Source organism: Rattus norvegicus, chromosome 6, assembly GCF_021556685.1.
Source record: "Rattus norvegicus strain SHRSP/BbbUtx chromosome 6, alternate assembly SHRSP_T2T, whole genome shotgun sequence".
NCBI lineage: Eukaryota > Metazoa > Chordata > Mammalia > Rodentia > Muridae > Rattus > Rattus norvegicus.
Window position 1 is genome coordinate 116,656,107 of NC_141539.1, and position 21,330 is coordinate 116,677,436.

Consider the following 21,330-nt stretch of genomic DNA (forward strand, 5'->3'; position numbering starts at 1 on the left):
TTCTGTCCCATGAGAAACCCTGAGACCCGGGTCATGGCCTATTATAACTGTGTTTTAGGAATGGGGACACTAAGGCCTCCATGGAGGTTCAGTGATCAGCTAAAGTCATACAAGGAGAGAAGCTAAGATCTGAGACAAGAAGGAATGACATTGCATGTAGCCTCTGTAACCTCGTATACATGGTGTTGGGACTACAATTTAGTATCACCAGGACTGGCCAACCTCAAGCCACTTTCTTGCTTTCTTTCATGGGGGAGGATGAAGGGAGATGCTGAGTGCTGGGATGGCAGCTATGTACCCCCACTTCTGCATCTTTCTTGATTTCTGAGGTCTCAGTCTTCTACTTTAACAGAGAATCTAACTTTTGAACTGCAAAAACTGATACGAGGCCCAAGTGGGACATATGGAAATTCATAGAAAAACAAAACAGGTTGTTTTGCTCTTTCTTTTTATTAAAGATTTATTTTATATACAGTAGTGTTTTGGTTGCATGTGTGGATATGCACCACATATATGCTTGGTACCCACAGATGCCAGAAGAGGGTATCTGATCTCCTGGAACTAGACCTATAGGCAACAGCGAGCAGAGTCAGTGTTCTTAACCACTGAGCCATCTTTCCAGTGCCTTCTGCCCCCTTGAAACAAGGTGTCATTATGTAGCCCAGGCTAGATTTAAATTGGAGAGTCTCCTTCCTTAGCCCCCTAGTGCTAAAAGAACAGATGTGCATCCATACAGGAAGCTGGACGAGCTTAAGAATATTTCTAGCCGGGCTGGAGAGATGGCTCAGTGGTTAGAGCACTGACTGCTCTTCCAGGGGTTCTGAGTTCAAATTCCAGCAACCACATGGTGGCTCACAACCATCTGTAATGAGATCTGATGCCTTCTTCTGGTATCTGAAGATAGCTACAGTGTACTCATATATAATAAATAAATAAATCTTTAAAAAAAAAAAAAGAATGTTTGTAGCCTTAATAATCAATACAAGATGATAAGCCAGGAACTGGTGGTACATGTTTTCAATCCCAGAACTGGGAAGGCAGACGCAAGTGGATCTCTAAGTTCAAGTCTGGTCTGGTCTAAAGAGCGAGTCCCAGAATAGCCAGGGCTACACAGAGAAACCTTGTCTTGAAAAACAAAAAACAAAAACGACAAAAAAAAAAAAAAAAAAGATGTTCATTGCAATATATTTTAAATATTGAGACCATCTCAATAAATACAGAAAATGATCTATCTATCCAGGATATTTCACTAAAAAGGAAAAAGTAGTAATGTTATTTGGACAAGACTGTGACTTTGGCCCAGTGGTAGGGACATTAGAGCCATGGACAAAACCCACTGGAACTGCTATCAAGGAAGAGGCACTTCCCTTTGGGAAGGAAATGAGCAATAAAGGATTGATGGCTCTCTAGAGAATGAGTTCCTAGTCTACAAAGGCAAAGAGCAGCAGCTGTAAGACCTTAATGCCTGTCTCCATTCTCCATACCACCCAAAGTCCAGTGTGAGAGAGGTGTCCACCTCAGATTCCAAAAGCCTCGACGGCTAAAACCCCATAATCTCAAAGGCAGACTTAGAAAGTCACCACCGGAAAAGTCACTGTGAACTTGGGCAAGCCGAGTTAAGTCCTGATCTACACCTTGGTCACAGCACACATCAGCATGCTCGGCCAAGGAGAAGTTAGAGAAAAGCCACTGCCCTTCACTGTTATGAGAGTGTCATCCAGGAAATCAACAGTGACTTGCCAGCTTTGAGATTCCCTGCCCAACCTACAGACTGACAACACTGTGGACTGAGCAGAGGCTGTCGGAATCTGAGTGGTTTATGAGAGAGTTGAAGTAGAAAGAACAGCAGACGCCCCCTTAAGTAGCCACTCAGAAGCATTTGCCTACCAGCTCACAGCAAGGCTCATGTTAACCAGCGTGTGGTGCCCATCTTAAGTCATTCAGAGGGAGCCAGCCAAGTAAGGTAGGAACAAAATAGCACAGCTTTCTCCGTACAGGACTCTTCCTGCGGAGACTGGAAGGCTCAGGTGCACCTAAGATTTTAATATAGATTGCAGCAGCATTGCTGTGGTGCACCTATGATGGCACAGCAGGCTACCACCGCTGAATACTTAAGTGTTTCTAAGATACGAGCTCAGAATCTGTAAGTGAGGTCTACCTGGCTCTTTACTGACCTCGTCAAACAAGAACCAGGAACATGCCCACGATGCCAACACCCATGGTGCCAGCCTCTACCAGGCACATAGTTCTGCATATGTGCAGCTGACAAACTGATGGCAGATGGGCGTTTCCGTGATTGAATCAGCAGAGCAAATACCTCACATGGCTTCTGTGACGTACAGGAGACACAGAAGAGAATGGGACCTTGTACTGTGCCATGAACAGGCCGTGCGCGAGGAGGGCTGGTGCCATTTAGCCAAAGGGCTCCCGCTTATAGAAGGGACATCTAATACATACCTCGTTCTGCAATTATAATTAAAATCAGGCACGGCCAGCAATGGTCTCTGAGTGAATGGAACAAGGAGACATAGGTTATGAGCTGACGGTTTCCGTTGCAGACCTGCTGAGTCAAATGACTTTTAGCCTGCTTATATGGAATGCTATTCTGAGAGGAGACTTAAATGAGGTGCGAGTGTGAGGTGATATGTACCAAGCAGAGGCTGTGGAGAGAAAAAGAAGAAAAGGAAAATGGCAGCTTGCAGAAGAAACACATGCACTTCATTTCCAGACTACAAACAAGTTGAAGGTAAAGGCTGTAGCATTTCGTTTTTATATTTTTTCATTTTTATGCTGTCTTTATTCATTATTATTAGGATCTAAGATATGGCCTAGCACCCGGCAAATAGGCGCTGTGTCAGGGTCTGGGTTTATTTGCAGGTGCGTCTGTGAGTAAACGCAGGAAAAGGAAGTCAGTGTGGCATGCTGGTGTGGGGACAAGCCTCACACCACGGTACAGATAAGCAGAAGTGCCCTTTGCCCCAGTGCTTGAGTCACTGCGCCACCAAAACCAACATGCTGTGACAGGTCCATTCACAATGACACGAGGTCATTCCACAGGGAAGCCCCAGGAGAGGCTTCAAATCTCAACACGGGAAAGATCTGTCCCAGTTTGTCACTGTTCCCAGTGAGTGGATGAGGTAGCAAGAACTGCTATGGCTCTCAGACTTAACTCATCCTCAGGACCATGAGGAGGGGGTTCGTGGTCTACAGGGGAAGAAAAAAAAAAGCTTAGGCAACCTGTCTTTGGGCAAAACGTTTCTAATCAGTTTCAAAACCATCCTCTTCAATGACTTGAAGTAGAACATACAGAGAAAGGTGCACAGGGACGCACAGGGACACTCAGGACTGTAAGCATCCATATCCCCTGCACTCTGTGAGAAGCAGGAGCTCTTATGCTTCCTTCAGTTAGTGTCCTGATGGGTGAAGGCTAACCTACTGACCTACTTCATCAGCTTTACTCAGTGCAGTTAACTTGTAGCAATTGCTCCTTGTGTTAAATTTGCACTTTTCTATTTTTTTTAAAAGATTCATTTAGTCTCTGCCTGCCTGCCTGTCTGTCTGTCTGTGCATGCATGCGTGCGTGCGTGCGTGCGTGCGTGCGTGCGTGCGTGCGTGCGTGTGTGTGTGTGTGTGTGTTGTCTTTGAGAGTTTCTGCACACCACGTGAGTGCAGGTGCCCTTGGAGGATAGAGAGCACTTTAATTCCCTGGAGTTGGAGTTAGAGGCGGTTGTGAGCCTCCAAACTCGGGTGCTGGAAACCAAACTCATCTTCAAGAGCAGCAAATGGTCTTAGCTGCTGGACAATCTCTCAACAAATTCATATTTTTCTTGCTAATAATCTGGAATTTCCCAATGCTTTCTTATAGAGGTAACTGTTTGTTACTTGACTCATCTCTACTGACGATGATTGGAACCTCACCGTAAGCCCAGGCTGGTTTACAGAGCTCATCCTGTTTTACCTCCCAAGTGCTGGCATCAAGGACCTATAGCATTCTGCCTGGATTTTCTGTTTGGAAACATTTTATTAAAACACCAAGCACACGGAAGAGAACAGAAATCCTGTCTATGTTTAAAGCTTGATGCATTTTTGCAAAGACATTAACAGATCCAAGGCCAGAGCACAGCCAGCACCCAGGGCGATTTCACTTTGTCGCCCACCCCCGTCCCCGTCCCCCATTCCTCCTACCAACTCCCGCTTCTCATAATCACTACAACGACTACTACAGTAGCTCACAAACTCACTTAGGTTCACGAGAGTCATTCAGGCTGTTGCGTGCACTATATGAACATTTCTATATTGTATTCAAATGCATCAATGTGACAGTTTCTCCTTTGGAACGCTTGCAGATATTTGGGCAATTATAGCTGGTGCCCCACTGCACATTCTGGTACATACTTCGGTACCCATGAGGCTGCATTATTTGAGTTACTAGACAGGACCGTCCCGTCATCCAGTAAGCAAGGTCAGTGCATCTTAGGCTTCTACCCACAGTGTCTAAGTGCTCTGTTGGTCTTTATCTCTGCTAACACTTGGTACTGCCTGGCATTCTCACTCTAACTGTGATGACGCCTATGTAGTTTGTTCTATAGTAGACTGACTTGCCTTTCGTTGATAGCTAAGGAGGGTTGCATGGCACCTTGGTGCGTGTTTTATTGGTTATCTGGCTGTCCTCTTTTATGATATACTTCTTAAAATAATATTTATTATGGTGAGAGGGTAGGATTGTGGGGCAGGCACCCCATAGTATGCATCATCTCAGGACGATTCTGGGGAGTTGGGTCTCTCCTTTCACCTTTTCGAGGGATCTGGGGATTGAACTCAGGTCACCAGGCTTCCACGACAAGCCCTTTTTCCTGGTGAGCCGTCTTGCCAGCCCATGGACGTTATCTTTATACGGCTCTTGTTTGTGGTTGGCTAACTTCTTGCAGAAGGTTGTTTATGTTCTGCACGTGAGCAGTTTGTTAGACATGCTTATCGGCAACAGTCCTTCTTATTCGGTGGTTTGCTTTTAATTTTCTTAAAAGCAAATCTTTAAGATTCGTTTGAAGAGACTTTGTTAGAAAGCCTGACTTGTGGCCATTGTCCACTGTAAGTCACGGCAACGCGCTTTTCCTGAGAACTGCCTCACGGCAGTAAAAGCGCATGCTGTTCATCCATCGAGAGGGTGGCGCTCAGAAGGAACTACCCGAAAGCTCCTGCCAGGGGAACAGAGCTGCTCCGGCTCTTGCTCCTCTCTGAGACTGGCTGTTCCTCAACTCTCCCTTTAACATTTCTCGTTGGCCAATGTTTATTTTTGTTGCTGGTAACCAAAGATGCCAACTGGTTCCTTAACTCACAGTTTCTTCCCTTGAGGGTCTCCATGCTTACCCATCACTGTATTGGCCATATTCCTAATTGTTGGGATCTGACAGGCAGCAATTTAAGGAAGAAGGGTTTGGCTCACAATCTATGAAGGGCTATAGGTCCTCAACCTTCCTAATGCTGAGACTGGTTAGTACAGCTCCTCATGTTGCGAGGCCTCCAACCAGAACGTTATTTCCGTTGCTACTTCATAACTATGATTTCACTACTGTTATGAGTTACAATGTATCTGACATGCAGGGCATCTGATATGCAACTCCTGTGAAAGTGTCATTCAAGTCCCAGAGGGGGCATGACCCATAGTTTGAGAACCAGTGATTTAGATGACCATGGTGGTTGAGTGTGGTAATCAGGAAGCAGAAAGCTGACAGGAAGTAGTACAGAGTTATAAAACCTGAAAGCTTATGCCTCGCCATCAGTGACCCATCTCCTTCAGCATGGCTCCTCCCACTTAATGGTTCCACAACCTTCCCAAACAGGTGATGACAGGCTCTGATACACCAACCTGTAGGGGGGCATTCTACATTCAAACCACAATGGTACCCAGCACAGCCTGAACAATGACATTATATGAACAGAAAATTCACCTTCAAGGAATTCAGTCCTCATCTGTCCATGATTACGGCAGGATGAGTTTTAAAAACAGGCTTCTGATATGTCTAGGAGAAATAATAACATGTTCCCCTCGGTAGGGCACAGAAGAAAGGGGAAATGCAGCTAACACTGAGCATCTCCAATACAGTGCGAGCATACCAGAACACTCAGTCTTTAGTGAGCACCAGCAGGGACAGCCCGAAGCTGTGCCCAAGGAACAAGTAAGTATCCTGTCCTAAGGTGGTTATCATCATAAGCGCTGATTTATTGAAATGGAAGGGCAAACAGTAACTAGGTAGCTCAGAGGAGTTCTAAATATCATCTAGCAGGCAGGGAGGCACACGGCTAAGAAACACTGCTATAACCAGGGACTCATCTCAGTGAGCGTTCTCTCCAGTCCTCTGGGGCCAGTGCTAAGCAGGGAGACTGACAAAACAGCACAGTCATGCGTGCCTCTGAAGGCGCCTAAGCTGGTGGACTGTGGAAACACTGGCAGAGGGAGGAGAATAGGAGGCATCCCTTGACTGCATCTCTCTGAAGTGCTTTCAGAACACCAGTGTTGTCGTCTTCAGCCCACCCAAGTAGTGGCAAAGCTTCATCTCCGGGCATTGAGTGAGTGTTGATTTTTTTTTTCAGAACAGTTGGAATTAACGCTGATGAGCGAACATCTGATTTTAAAGGGGCATCCCAGTATAGAGTAGAAGTCTGGATCCGACTGTCTTTTGGCTGGTGTCTGACGGCGAAGCTTGGCTTAAATTTCCTAATGTGTCACGGAGGATTAATACTGCATGCCACAGTGAGGTTGATAGATAGGATAACATATCTCGAGCCATTATGTTTTTGATTTTATTATTGTAAGGAAGAAGGATGGCTTCTGTCTACTGAATATAAATTGGTTCAGAAAAGACTTCCGAAATTTATAAGATTTAGCCATTGTTATGATCATTAGTCACCATCGGGACTGATATTTTCTCTGGATTATGTGCAATCCAGATCAGGCCAGAAATTAGTTTTAGGCCTGTGAGGGGACAAAGCACAACCACAGCACCCATGTGAGGACAGGAGGGTGCTTGGTCACAGGGAACCTCTTGGTGTCTGACCACCTCGGAGCCCAGTATCTCGTGTCCCGTGGAGGGAGACAGAGAAGCCAGGCAGTTTTTCAGACCAGGAAAAAAAGAGTAGATGGAGGAAGAAGGCACTCTCAAGGAACGCATGTGCCCAGAAAACGCGATTCTATTTGAATACACAGAGGGGTTGCTGGGAGAGTTAGAACGGGTACCTCTCTCTTCCTGGTAAGATTTAGTGGGCTGTGTCTTCAAAACTCCAGCCAGCTATCTGCTGCACAGTACTGGCCGGGTAGAACAGGCTGACCCAACAGGAGAACCAGTTGTGCATGAGCTGGATGGCGTTTGCTTGCCCTGCTTCGTGGCCCTGGAAATAGACTGTCAAATGCCCCCTAGACTAAGTAACTGGGTCTCAGTGTCTTTATCGGTAAAATGAGAGGACTCGTATTTACTTCCCAGTACCAGGAAAATTAAATGATCTCGGGAGAAATAGTTATCACACTGTCTGGTGCATGCCCCTGCTTGAGTAAGATGTTCTTACGGTCATTATTATTGGTTTTAAACAAAGGAGAAAATACCAAATATTAGATCTAAATTATAGTTTGAGAGTTTGCTGAATCTTGATCAATTACTGTATTTTTGAAGGATGATGTTTCTTCAAATAGTTCTTTAGGCTTTCTTTTCATTTATTTTTATATTATTATGTGTATAGGTGTCTTATTTACACAAATATTTGTGTACCAGGTACATACAGTGCCTGTGGAGGCCAGAAGGAGTTGGATCCCCTGGAATTAGAGTTACAGATGCTTGTGAGCTATCTTGTAGGTACTGGGACTCGAACCCAGGTCTTCTGGAAGAGTAACTGGTGCTTTTAACTGCTGCTCTGTCTCTAGCTCCACCCCTTTTCTTAAATCTATATAAATTTGGAGCATCACTGAGTTAAGATAATTTTTTAAAAGTTGCTTAGTGGACTATCTAGGCTGTGTGCTCTCAGAGCTGACTGTTCCTCAGACTGGTGCTGTGAAGGATGAAGTTCTACTAAGTAGTAGTCTTACAAGGTCAATCTCTGGGCCATAAAGGAGATCAAGAGTAATTTCGTTTTAATCATGGCTGCATATCCAGAAGGACAATGACTATGGGACTTCCTCAGTGGGAAAAACAGGAACTATTAATTTTCTCATTTACTGACTCTTTTGAAAATAGACAGGAGTTTTCCCATGGACAGTCAGACATAAGTGCCAAAGACAGAAAGAGTCTAAGCCAAAGGTGGTGTCCTCCGAGTATGTTCCACACAGGTCGTCATCCTCACAGTTCAGAACAGTGGCTCTGTTAATGATGGAGAAGGTGTAGGGCAGGAGAATGTGTACCTAGGTGCCCAAAACCCTGCTCTTTGGCTACAGAATTCATTTACTATTGCAAACCTTTTACATTTCAAAGTAAGGGAGATGCTTCAGATGATCCTGGAGTGTAGACAGGATGAATTCATATCCATATTTCTAAGACCCATATTCATTTTTTTATTATGAAATGCCACCATGCAAGCCACCAGACAGATTGTTTTAAGAAAGCTTTTTTAAAAAAAAAAAATCACACAGCTTTGATGAGGCACGAATGATGAACAAGTAATGATAAAATATGAATTCATGCTAGCATGTATATACGGTGCTATCCTGCAGTGACTACAAAGCCAGCTGCTTACCCCTCATCATACCTGCTGACTGTCACGGTTTGTCTTTCACCATCTGTGGCGATGACAGACACACTGTCCGTGGACCTTTATGATGACTCATTTAATTCTAACCCATGAACCCTAAGGCTCTGTGGAGTTGCAGATAGACGGGCCAGCATGAATGGCTTCTACCAGCTCACTGTGGCCAACACATAAGAGGTGGCAGCATCAGCAATGGTGGGGGAGTTTAAGTGACACAGATCCAAGGAGTCTCATTGGCTTCCAGGAGTTTTAAGTTAATTACGCTATTATTTACCGTATGCCAAGCTCTTGGGCCACGGGCTTTAGATCCAGCATTGTCAAACCCTCCATTAGTGTTCCTTGTTTGTGGGTTGGAGGAATAGGGTTGGAGAGGGTTCCTGACCATCTGTGCTGTCAGCTCTTTCATGGCAGAGGTGACAGGAAAGCTCCTGCTTCCTTTCCTGTGTCCTCTTTGCAGGTCCTGTGATTCATATCCCTTTTTGACAAGCCTGAAAGTCCTCTGAGGTCAGATGCCTGTGAAAGGTCAACCCTGGATCTGATCTTTCCTCTGAGGTTGGATGCCTGTGAAAGGTCAACCCTGGATCTGCTCTTTGACTTTCTAAAGACCAATTCTTCTGAGTGTCAAGTGTTTCTGTGACTGCCTATCATGAAGTCCTCTGGCAACTCTCATCGGCCTTTCTTCCTCATCTGTGCCTGCGTTTGTTTAATGCTTGATCTGAGCTAAAGGGCAAGCACATGAGGACTGGGAGAAGGGAAGAAATTAGCCTAGAACCTAGACTCACTTCCTGGAAGATGGAGTAGAATTCGTATTCTTTTTAACACACTGTATTTCAAACTACAAAAGCAGGATGGCATAATGCAAGAGCAATGTGGCAGAAAAATCTGGGGCCCAGGCTTCCAACACTACATTCCTGCCTCTCCACCTCTGCTCTACTCAGCTCTCCTTGTCTCCTTGCTATTTTCCAATACAACCCCGATACCAAAAGATGTCAAACATGAAGAAATGTTGGGAATGGCCGAAAGAGAACAGGTTGTCCTTCAGAAATATGTTAAAAATAAAACAAAACAAACAAACAAAAAAATTAGCTGGCACACCTTTACTCCCAGCACTCTGGAGTGCATTGGAGACCAGGCTTGTCTACAGTGTGAGTTCCAGGGTCACACAGGGGAACCCTGTCTCTAAAAACCAAAAACAAAACCCAAACCAAACAAATCTGACCAACCAACAACCACAGAAACCATTACAGCGTGCCAGTCACCATGCACACCCGCACACACGCATGGGCTGTTAGATATTTGCATCTCCGGACAATTCTATAAGAGACGCTGTTATGAGTTTGAAATACGATGGGCAGGATGAGGTGTGGCGGTTAAATGACACAGCTGCTGGCTGTACAGTTAGGAAGTGGTTCAGCTGAGCTGTGAAAGCATTTCCCATGAGAAGAAATGGATCTGCTTCACTACATGTTCTGAAAAAGTCCACTAACAGGCCAGAGGCTAGGAAAGCCGGAGAGTGTTTACAGCTGACCTTCTCTGGAACTAGCCAAGGGGCATCAGCTAGGAAAGCACCATGACCTAGCTTAATAACTTTGCTTGTGTGAAGGAAGGAACAGCCATGTTGCTTGGGAAGATATGGGCCTTATGCCTTGGCTGCTTGTCAACTCAATTACTTCTTGGTCTTTGGCCAACATGACACCGTACTGCCTCTACCTAAATGAATAGGCTACATGGATGTCTGTAGTGGTTGTGCAGCTAGGTGTAAGGCCACCAGGCACACCTTCCATTCTTGGCTGAAACCCCTTCCTGTCTATAAGGAAGGGAGATCATGTGTTTTGTCTTAGTCACTCTGCTCGTCCTGAAGTGGCTCAGGGAAGTGGCTCAGAACGTGGCTAGAACTTAATCTGTTTAGTGTGAGTGTATGACCAAGCTCATAGACATTTCTGTACCAGTGGGTGTTGGTGAAAAAAACGACACCAGCAACAGCCAGACAGACAACTAACTCTGTCTTTAGACCTCTTTAGAGAGAGAGGACTACAAGGGAAACAACCAGTTTTACCTGCCCTAACACTTATCTGGGTTTGATCTTAAAATAAATGGGAATGGCCTGGGCTTCAAGAGTCTAGAGATGTCAGGCTTCTGACTGAACCCTAATGTTTAGGCAACGCCCCTCGGGTGTTTCCTCTGAACTGGAAGACTCAGGGAGACCAAAGGAGGTGAGTGAGTCCCTCTAAGCTTCTCTTCCTGAAGGATAACAGTCCATCACTCCTCCAAAGTAAGGGCTCTCACCCTTCCTTCCAGGTATCCAGACAAACCTTAGGGCTTAGACTCAAAATGATCCCTTCGGTTTTTTGTTTGTTTTCAGGTACAATGGGTAGGATTAGCTATGATTTCACAAGTCATTCTTCTGTATTTACTGTAGCTGCACAGAGTTATAGAGACCTGCCAACCAAGTCGTTTGAAAACAGAAATACTTTTCTGCTTGTTTCTACCTTTTTGGTTGTCTTATTTTAAATGTGAGCATCCTTTCATTCAATACTTCCCTTAAGAATTCTGCTTAGGGGGTTGGGGATTTAGCTCAGTGGTAGAGCGCAGCGTAAGGCCCTGGGTTCGGTCCCCAGCTCCGGAAAAAAAAGAAAAGAATTCTGCTTAGTTGAGGACCCTGCTGAACACAATTACCAAGGCTCAGTCCTGTCTTTCTCCATCTCCCTCCCCTCACCCTCTCCCTACCTTTTCTCTTCTGACACTCTTGTTTGATCGTCCAAGGCCCTGCTTCATAATTTCTGACCCAAAAGCCTTTCAGTACAGCCAAGGAAAATGAAAACCTGCCTAACGACCAGATCAGTGATGGGAATCTGGAGGCTGTAGGTCTGAGGTCAAGGAGGAAAAAGACAAGGGAAGCAAAGCCTCACACCCTTGAGTGTGTGGCTAATAGATCCTTGTGGATCTTCCTTCCATACAGCTCGGTGCACACAGCGATTCACCTCATTTCCAAGTGGCTCTACACAGATAAATGACGGTAAGCACATCCGACGGGGACACTCCTCAGAGTCCCCAGTCACATGAAATTTAAAGACAATCTGCTGTTCTGGAACTCTTTCTAGACCAGGCTGTTCTGGGACTTGAGGTCCACCTGCCTCTGCCTCCCAAGTACTGGAATTAAGGGCGTGTGTTACCACCATCTCTGAGAAATCGCTTCAAGTTTCTCATTATTTATATGATGGACTTAAAATCCCCACATTAACTGTCAAAGTCACTACTGGCCAGGACAGGCCATGGGTTTCTGGCCTGGGGCACACTGCAGAGCCAAGGACAGCAGTTTAAGGGAGACCAGGGGACTCAAGGTTGCAATAATGAGACATGACAACTTACAAAAGATACAAATGTGGACTGCTTTGAAATGGTATGTTTTGGCTTTAGTATAAAAAAACCAATTCAATTAAAATTTTTGGTGGGAAGAGGTACTAGACTTAAACCCAAGGCCTTGCTTGCTTGCTCATGCTTTGCAATTACCACTAAGCCCCTCCCCTCCCCCACAAGTGCATTTTTAGCAATAATACCCCCTAAACCCAGTGCTCTTTCTAAAAAAGGCTCAAGGTGCTGGGTTTTGTTTTGTTTAAAGATTTATTTATCTATTATGTATACAGCATTCTGATTGTATATATGTCTGCGGGCCAGAAGAGGGCACCATATTTCATTACAGATGGTTGTGAGCTACCATGTGGTTGCTGGGAATTGAACTCAAGACCTCTGGAAGAGCAGTCAGTGCTCTTAACCCCTGAGCCATCTCTCCAGGCTTTGAAGTGAAAAACTGGGCTATAAGAATGATAATAATCACACAGTGTAATAAAACCAATTAAGCCAAAACGATTGTTAAAGTCCATACTTTGCCGTTCTTCCAGAAGACCCAGGTTCTATTTCCAGCTCATAACCATCTGTAACTCCAGTCTAAGGGAATCTGAAGCCTACTTTAGGCCTCCATGGTACCAGGCCCACATGTAGTATATGGATATATGTAAAAGCAAATCGCAAATATATAGTAATATTTCGATTAAGGTTTACTAATTTTATTCATTATCCCAGAAAGAACTAAAATTAGCTCCAAAATCCAGAGTGTTCCTTGTCCCCAACAGATACACCAAGCTGCAGCCCTGAGTAATAAATGGGGTGTTTGGGAAACCAGCCCTGAAGTCTACACCACTCGCTGACTGATCTTTCTCCCCAGAGTTCCCATCACAACACCCCCAGCCCATCCAAAAAACCAAAACGAACCTCTCCATTCCTCACTCTTTCTTAGCTCTTTTCAGTAACCAACACAGGCATCCTTTTGGTCAGGAAAACAACCCTGGCCTGGTCTGGCTTCTCCAAACTCAACGGCCATCCAGAAGCTTTCCCTATTTCTCTCTGTTAGCAAAAAGAATTAAAGGAAGTTTCCAAATGTGGCCATGGACAGATAGCTCTCAAAAGAAATGCCTCACTTAAGAAAATGGAGGGAAATGTTCTGGTGTGCTATTTATTGATTATAGATTAAGCCTCCGCTCCTTCCCTGCCTTACACCTCTTTAAGGGACAAAGGATTTGAGATGTCCCTCCAATCAGATTAAGATTTCTCCCTGCCTGCCCAGGATTCTGGTGAAGAAGTTGCTTCATTGAATTGTCACAGAAAGAAAGCAGCTGTCTCCCAGACAATGAAGTTACTGGCGCTCAAGCCTTTCCAGTAGGCAGGGACAAAGCTGGCAGAATTCAACCTGTTGCTATAGTAGCAGGAAGAATGTGATTCTGGCAGCTCTGTGAGATCAAGATCCAAATCCCTCCAGCTCCCAGAGAGAACATTAACCCTTCCCTGCCCCTGTCCAGGGGCAGAAATACTTGGGAAGAACCCTGCTTACCTCAGTGCTGGATGCAGTCCTCTTGGCATCCAATCATGCCATCCACCCAATGCCCATTGATTTACACGCCCTTATGCAGGTCCTGTGCTTTCATGGAAAGCAAGGCAGGCATGGCCTTTGGCATTAAGCATGAAGGAGGAGGTGGATATTAAGTTATTGCTAAAACCACAACACATTATGCAGTATCAGTAAAGGCATTACCAGAAAACAATCTATGTAAGATAGTCAGAGTATTCATTAGTTAACAGTAGACTGTATGTTCTGGGTGAGGGAAATGACTTGATAACTTGCCAGTGTTAATTTGAAAAAACAACAACACTAGAAATGTCTGCCCCAGTGCTCTCATGCCTCCCACAAATTAGTTTAAATAAGCCATTTAATTAAATCAAGCTTTTGATTTATAAGAGTAGCAAAATTACAGTTAGGAAGTAACAACAAAAAATAATTTTATGGTTGGGAGTCACCACAACACGAACTGTAATAAAGTATTGTAGCATTAGGAAAGTTGGGAACCACTGTGTTAGAGAATGATGTCACACAAGTGCTGAACATGAGGCCATGGTCCCTCGTGTATAGTTCCCGGCAGGCAACAGAAATGCCAGATAGTACTTAGAAAATACACAAAGAAGCAGTGTCCAGGCTCTCTAAAACAGTTCCCACACCCCAGTTCATTTCTGTGGTCAAGGTACCAATGAAAAACCTTTGGAAAATACACCTTAGAAATGACCTAAGTCTAATCCAGACTTCTTTCCTTACACTGAGAGTGGAAATCTCAGGTTGTCGGACACGCCTCCTTGATCAACTTCCTCATTTCCCACGGAGCACAGACACAGGAAATCGGAGTTTTCTCAGGAGGCTAAAAGCAAGTAGGTAGTGTTTATCCCATAAGCTATCAGTGAAACAAGACAGCAGCAATCAGACTGCTAAGCAAAAGAGCTGAGAAGAGAGGGGGTTGGGAGACTGCTTGCTGGGCGAGCAAAAGAAGAGGTTTAATTTCAGTCAGAGGCCTTTTCTCAAAAATGAAGGTGGCGACTGGGTGGAGTGGAACAAGCCAGCCCTTGGGAGGCTGAGGCAGATCTCTGTGAGTTCAATGTCCTTGGCATCTCAGTTGTGCTGGGCTGCAAGGTAAATCTGACCAGAGCACACTGAAGCAAAACCACGAATGTCACAGGCAAAGCTTATCAACTAGTGGCCTCAACTAAAATCTTCGGGCCAAGGATATGATCTAATAGCCAGCTCCGGGAAGGTCACGATGTAGCTTCAGCTGGCATTGAAACACTGATTTCCTACCTCAACAGGAGGCTCAGGCTACCGTTAGAGGAGGGAAGATGAACTCCCAGGATAGGACACTCATCCACAACACCTGAGTTAGGATCTGGGAGAAGAGCCCAAGAACCAGACTTGATAGAAACTGGTCACTTTTTACCCTGATGTAATAAATGACAAGGAATGTCATAGGACCTGGAGTAATGATGTCACCTGTTGCTACTCTCCTGGAGTTGGAGAAGAGACAGCCAACAGAGTGACCTGCATGCTTAAGACGTGGAGGACAAGGTGGGTGGAAATGGAGACATTGCGGAAAGATTCCAGCTAATTCTTGGCACCACTCTTTAGGAAACCTCATCAGATAGATCCCAATGGAGTCTGATGCTACTTCTGCATGACCAGGCGTAAAAAGATTCGCTCCGAAGGCAGACCTTGTCTGTCTCTTGGCTGCAAAGGGATTCAACAATGGCTCCTTGATCCTTTCCAAAGAAGGAAATGGTGTGGTTTCTACACATGCCCTTTCCCCATAGAAGGTTGAGGAACTAGGCACTATTATCTGCCTCAGGCACACCTTCTATTGATTTTATTTTATTTCTTGAGACAGGGTTTCTCTAGTAGCCCTGGAACTTGTTATGTAGATAAGATTGGCCTCGAACTCACAGGTAGCTGCCTGCCCCAGTACTGGGATTAAAGGTATGTCTAGCCTGTGGTTATCTGTGGCAACAATTGACATATCCAACCCAGGAGCTCACCTGTAGGGTAAGAGTTAAAATAGTGTTTGCTTTTCCTTAACATGTAATAGAAATAAGAGAGCTCTGAGAATTTACCTCACTATACCATAGATCTAGGGTCCTATTTCCTTCTTAATGCCTAGGACTCATGAGTGCATTCCCATGTTCTCAGCTCCAGGAAACACTAGGGTAAATATTATACAATTCTAGTTATCAATCCGGACCTGTGAGCCACCCCCCCCCCCCCCATCTAGCATCAGGGCCAATGTGTTTTCTCTGAAGACAATAATAAAGTGGATTTCTACAGCTAAAATTAGAGTCAGTAACAAAGTTGGAAACACCAAATGTTACTGACTTAAGTACTGGGCAAACTAGAATCATTCCATTTGCAGTAATAACAATCCAGTGGATTGGCAAGACCACACAGTTACTGGCTTTTAACCTTGGCCAATCCAGACTTTTGTGATCTACAGATTCTAAGCCCCATAGACAAATAACTGATGAAACACCCTAACACAAGATACAGGCCATGTTGTTAAAATCATTATGGTAGTGGGAACACTCAAATTGAGGACACCTCACCCAACACCAACATAACAGAATTCCATGTGCTGACCAAATCAATTCTGTGATGACATAGATTAGTTGACACAAAATTGTGTGCAGGAACTAGGGCCAGGTAGATAAAATGTATAAGTTAGCTGTGAGTTACATAAAAAAAAAAAAATCTAAATTCTATCTTAAAACAAGAAGCCCTTGTTATTGGTCATGGGTCTATGGGGGGGGGGTTTGTCTGCTCTGTCCTGGGTCATTCAAGTGTCTGGACAGCTGGCTAGTACAATCACCTGGCGGAAGTGTATCACTGTAAGCCATTCATGGAACATCTATTGCAAGAGAGCAAGCACAATTGTATGAAGTCTCCCAAGATCTGGACTAAGAAACACACACTTTACTCCCACATTTCAACTGGCCAAATCAAGTAATGAAGCCAAGTCTAGATTGGAAGTCTGGGAAAAACAAACAGCGCCACTTGGCAAAAAGGAGTCACAAAACCATGTTGCAGTGGAATAGATTCAAAGACAATGACTGGATCTATTTTTTTTTAAATTGCAATCAATTTATTACACAGTATAGGAGAAAAATGTCATTCCAGCCATGTGTGATTCCCAACCAAGGGTCATCATTTTGACTTTCCTCTAGAAAAGATACAAGGTTCTCAGATTAAAGCTTCATCCTGGGGCTGGAGATGGCTCAGTGGTTAAGACCACTTGTTGCTCCTGCAGAAGACCCAGGTTCAGCTCTCAGCACCCACTGTCTGCAACTCTAGCTCTAGGGATCCAACACCTTTTGGCCTCTGAAGTCACTGCATACATATGTTATACATTAATTCAGGCAAAATAGTCATATGTATAGAATATTCTTTGCTGGGCAGTGGTGGTGCATGCCCTTAATCCTAGCACTCAGGAGGCAGAGGCAGACTGGGTTCTCTGTGAGTTCAAGGCCAGCCTGGTCTAAAGAGTGAGTACAGTCAAGACTAAACAGAGAGACCCTGTCTTGAAAAGAAAAGCCAAGCCCTCCCCCAGACCTCCGGAAGCTTCATTTCTTTCCACTTCTGCCTGTGCTTTGCGTATGCACGCACACACCTTAAAGTCTTTAGGACCTCAGCCTTGCACCAAACAAGAGCCATCTGGTTGCACCTGAAGATGTACGGGACCTGTATCTGGTCAGGGCAAACCTGTTTCTCCTCGGCGTCTCTTCTTAGCTTGGGATGGAAATATAGATGAAAGATGGCATTGCGGATGAGAGCTACATCCTTGGAGAAGCTTGGCATGAACGTGGAGCCCCAGGGCTTAGGAGGTAATGCTACCTGAAGCAGATGACAGGTAGGAGCTGCAGGCAGCCTGGGGAAGAAGGAAGCTGGAGCTTGCTGTAGACCATAGGCTGACAGTTACTCTACTTTATTGGAGGGCTGCTACTGCCACTAGCTACCTCCTCACGCTTTCTCTCAGCCTCACTCCTCTTTGCCCCATGGTCACTACTTAGGCAAAAGCTACCTGGTTACATCTGCAAACTGTTTTTCTTGATCTAGGTCCCGACGTGTATACAGCTGGCAGTTATTATATGGCATCCCCACAAAGTACGGCATGGCTTCTGTTTTGTTTTGTTTTGCTCTGGAATAATCACCATGACCTTTTGGACACTGTCACTCGCCATCGCCACTGGAATGCTTTAATTTCCAGACTTGTGAGGTCTGGACAGCATGGGGTGGAAGAAGAAGGAATTCCAGAAACCAGAACACAGCATAATAGAGGAGACAGCTCTACTGGGAAATGCCTGAAGTCTCCTTGGAGGGAATTCTTCAAGTGAGAAGGAGACTACACAACTTTCTCAGAAACAAAGCTGCCTTGAGTTGATCGCCCAACTCTGACTTACTAACGAAAGTCTAGTTTTCAACCTGCCGAGTAGGGTCAACCCTTATAAGACCAAGCACCGGGAGTGTAAAACACAAGAGATGGGAAATTCACAATGAAGAAGCCTCAGAAGAGCCAAATTGAGCAAACACAGCATCCAATTTGTTTCAATACAAAAACCTGGGTCATTAAAACACCAACGAGAAGAGTCCACTACACTCTTCCAAAATGCATTCTGTCCCAGAGTTCCAGTTCTGGAGAAAGACAGGTTTGACAGGGAGTGATATAATTTTACCATAAGGTGAAGTATTCAGTGTGTGGATGCTGACAGAGCCAGAAAGTCTCTCAGTGCCAAGCACTGTCTGGGTTGGCTCGGTAATCATCCATTTGCTCTCTGTCATAATTGGACAGTCACAGATTTAAACCTGTAATTTCCAGGTAAAACCACTCTGCCACTGGGTTTCTCACTTCCGCTTCTCAACCACTTGGCATCAAAACAAGTGCCGTTCTTGGATCAGAAGATGAAGAGCTGGCTGACTGGGAGGCAGTCAGTCACTCTCAGCTTCTAATTAGCCGAGGGGAAGCCACGCGGATAAGGAAGCAAACATCTGGCATTACCACTCCAGGAACACCGATAATGACAATGAAGGCAGGCTACCAACTCCTCAGCCAAAGGCACACGGGACTTCCTACAGACCGGAGGAGGAGCATTTCACAGGGATCCCCTCCCCCTCAACTCTCACAAACCAGCAGGAGACTCAAGTGCTCTCCTGGCCTCATTAGTTTCCTAGTTTTGTTTTTAGCTGCTCATTGCTGCTCAAAAGCCCAGGTATGTATGGTAGAGGCAGCTCCTTGTACAGAATCCCAGTGCCGCCTCCACCGAGATGCCAAAGAATGATGCATTTGGCACCTGAGCCTGTGCCAGACGTCCACATGTATCACGCAGGGCGCCTCAGCTTAGGGCCATTTCAATCGTGGTTTCTGTTCTGCTTGCCTCTCAGCTCAGCGTCTTCCCACTCTAATGCAATCACGAGATAATTCCTCAGGGCTGGTGAGAGCATATCGTGTCTAGTTAACTTCACCGGTTGCCTTATTTCGCCTTTAACACACTGTTCTTTTATTTCCCTCTCCCAGGTATTAGCTGAGGCTGGACCAGGAACCGGAGGCAGCAGCTTTATTCCTTTGAATGCTACGGCTCGTTTTCAGAATAACTGAAGCACAGCTAACAATGCACTATTTGATCGCTCTGAATGACTCTCACCCACAGCACTGGGCGAGAGGAGCCCTTGGCCAGAGCTGCACACCAGAAACCTGTTTCCCAGCCTCTTCCATTAGCCCGCCGACCCTTTCCTCAGAGCCCTCAGCATACTGTACAAAGATCTCCGTTCTCTCCCTTAAATATCACGGGAAACTCACATCAAAACACCAGACCCTTTTCTTCCTGGAATGCTGCCAATTTAATACTTTCAGGCTCACATAAATTTAATTAAACTCACTTATCTTTTAAGCTCCCCCATCCCCCAAACCACCTCTTGTCACCTCTCCACAGTAAAACCTTTCAAAATAGGACTTTCTCTTTGCTTTTCAGCCAAAAATGTCATGCAGGCTTTACTTTAAGGCTATAGCCATCAGATGTGCGCTACAATAAGTCAGTCAGTAGGACCCATGCATTAAAATGCCCACAAGCCCTTGACACTGTTTTGTTTTTTTTCTCTGAAACTCTATTTGGTTATTTGGTGAGCAATTGGGGGGGGGGGCGTGTGAAGTGAAGGGAAGTGGGCTGGTGGAGGTGAAGTTTGGCATGGAGGATCTGCCCAAGGCCCAAAGGGTAAGTTATACCAATCAGAAGTCATGAGTGATTTAAGTTTTGCTTTAAGTCAGGCTATCCGGTTACAAGTTCTAATGAATTGCTCCAGAGAAAGACATTTCTTTGTCTCAGGACAACTGAGAACTAGCCAAACAGAACACCTCTCAGAAACTCTCCCACCTCAACACAATCGAACAGGAAAGCCAACACACAGCGAACAAGGTCCACGAAGAGATTCGGTTGCAAGTAGCTCTTACCACAGCTAGCAGAGTGCCCCTGGGAGCCCTGGCGCGGGGCTCTGGATCCTCCCGTTTGAAGGAGGTGGCGGTGGCGGTGAGGGGTCCTGGTGGTGGGTGCGGGTAGAGGTGTGCTCCGTGCATGCTTCAACAGGACTCCCCGCAGTCTGCCTGCCTATCTGCCACTCAGTCCTCTTGTCTGGGTGGGAAGGGCCAAGATGAAGGGGGGGGAAAGTGCAGGTTACTCACTGGCCTTCCCAGGCAGACACACCCAGGAGGAGGGAGAGGCAAGGCGGACTGGGAGATTCTTCTGAGCCACTGCCTGAGAGCGCATTCCGATTCCTTTTGTTATCACTTCCTGAACTCTGAGGTAAATGTCTTGAGACTAGGTGCATAACTGAGGCAAATAACTCCTGGCCATTAGATGGCAAGAATGTAACACAAAGGTTGCTTCTAAAGACAGAGGAACCCCCCAACGTTGGTTCCTACTGTGTTTCTGTTATCAACACTGAATCATCCAGAAAGTGAATGGTTACCCTGGGGCAGAGGCTGGAAGTGTCAGGAGCTAGAGAATCAGATGTACTTCTAAAATAACCTGTAGACTGGATTTTAAAGAAATGGCTTGCTCAGCTGCCTGTGGACTGTATTTTCTATAAGATGCACATTATCGAGACAGAAGTCTGTAAGGGGAGATGCGGGAAATGGATCCACACGGTAAGTGAAGTAACTGTTACTTGGTAGCCTGTTGGAGGGTGGATCCTGAAAGGAAGCCTTTCTCAGATAGATACCCAGAGATACTCGAGGGAAAAGGCCTCTACACTGGCCAGACCCTTCTCTCCTTTAACCCCAAGATGCTCTTAGGATGGAGGTAAGCTGCTTCCTTCCCAGATTGGTACACTGAGGTCCTGCTCAGCCAGCCACTGAGTAGAAAGCCCAGATTTTGGACCCAGGTTTGTCAGAATTCAAGACCTTGTACTGTCCCAGAACACCCGCCAGGCATGTCTGGGCTACATTAAACAAAACCCTCTTTCACGTTACCTAAGACCAAGACACCTTTCCTCAAATGGTATATAGCTTTTCCGTGACTGATGTCTCATGAGATAAAGTCTGTGGGACAAAAGTGAAAGAAGGTTTCTTCATTGTATCTTCTCAAAGCTTTTAATAAGCCAGGTGCGGTAACTCACAGCACTCTGTAAGGCAGGGGGATGGCCACCAATGGATGCTTGCTTAGTAAGACACTATCTCAGTGAGGACATAAACTGGA

General features: G+C 45.4%; 2 protein-coding genes across 11 annotated transcripts in view; one reads left to right on the forward strand and one right to left on the reverse strand.

Moving 5' to 3' along the window:
* Ston2 (stonin 2) overlaps positions 1-21,330 on the reverse strand; it is a 142,077-nt gene that overhangs the window by 25,597 nt on the left and 95,150 nt on the right.
* LOC134479244 (uncharacterized) lies at positions 1,647-19,716 on the forward strand. 9 transcript variants are annotated; one of them, XR_015623279.1, is made up of 4 exons: positions 1,647-1,963; positions 2,559-2,746; positions 4,347-4,462; positions 19,158-19,716. XR_015623279.1 is itself a non-coding variant. In XM_087555125.1 (3 exons), the coding sequence occupies exons 1-3, from the start codon at positions 2,645-2,647 to the stop codon at positions 19,236-19,238; spliced, it is 306 nt and encodes a 101-aa protein (XP_087411251.1). In that variant the 5' UTR covers positions 2,321-2,644; the 3' UTR covers positions 19,239-19,716. The 9 variants fall into 9 exon arrangements, 1 of the variants encoding a protein (XP_087411251.1); XR_015623277.1 differs by lacking the exon at positions 1,647-1,963 and adding an exon at positions 6,054-6,176 and having other exon boundaries at positions 2,334-2,746; XR_015623276.1 differs by lacking the exon at positions 1,647-1,963 and adding an exon at positions 11,690-11,746 and having other exon boundaries at positions 2,334-2,746.

Coding starts and splice junctions, on each gene's coding strand:
- LOC134479244 (XM_087555125.1), top strand. CDS start 2,645: ATGTACCAAGCAGAGGCTGTGGAGAGAAAAAGAAGAAAAGGAAAATGG. Junction 2,747..6,053: donor AGACTACAAACAAGTTGAAG/GTAAAGGCTGTA, acceptor TCCCCTCGGTAG/GGCACAGAAGAAAGGGGAAA. Junction 6,177..19,157: donor AAGCTGTGCCCAAGGAACAA/GTAAGTATCCTG, acceptor TCCCTCTCCCAG/GTATTAGCTGAGGCTGGACC.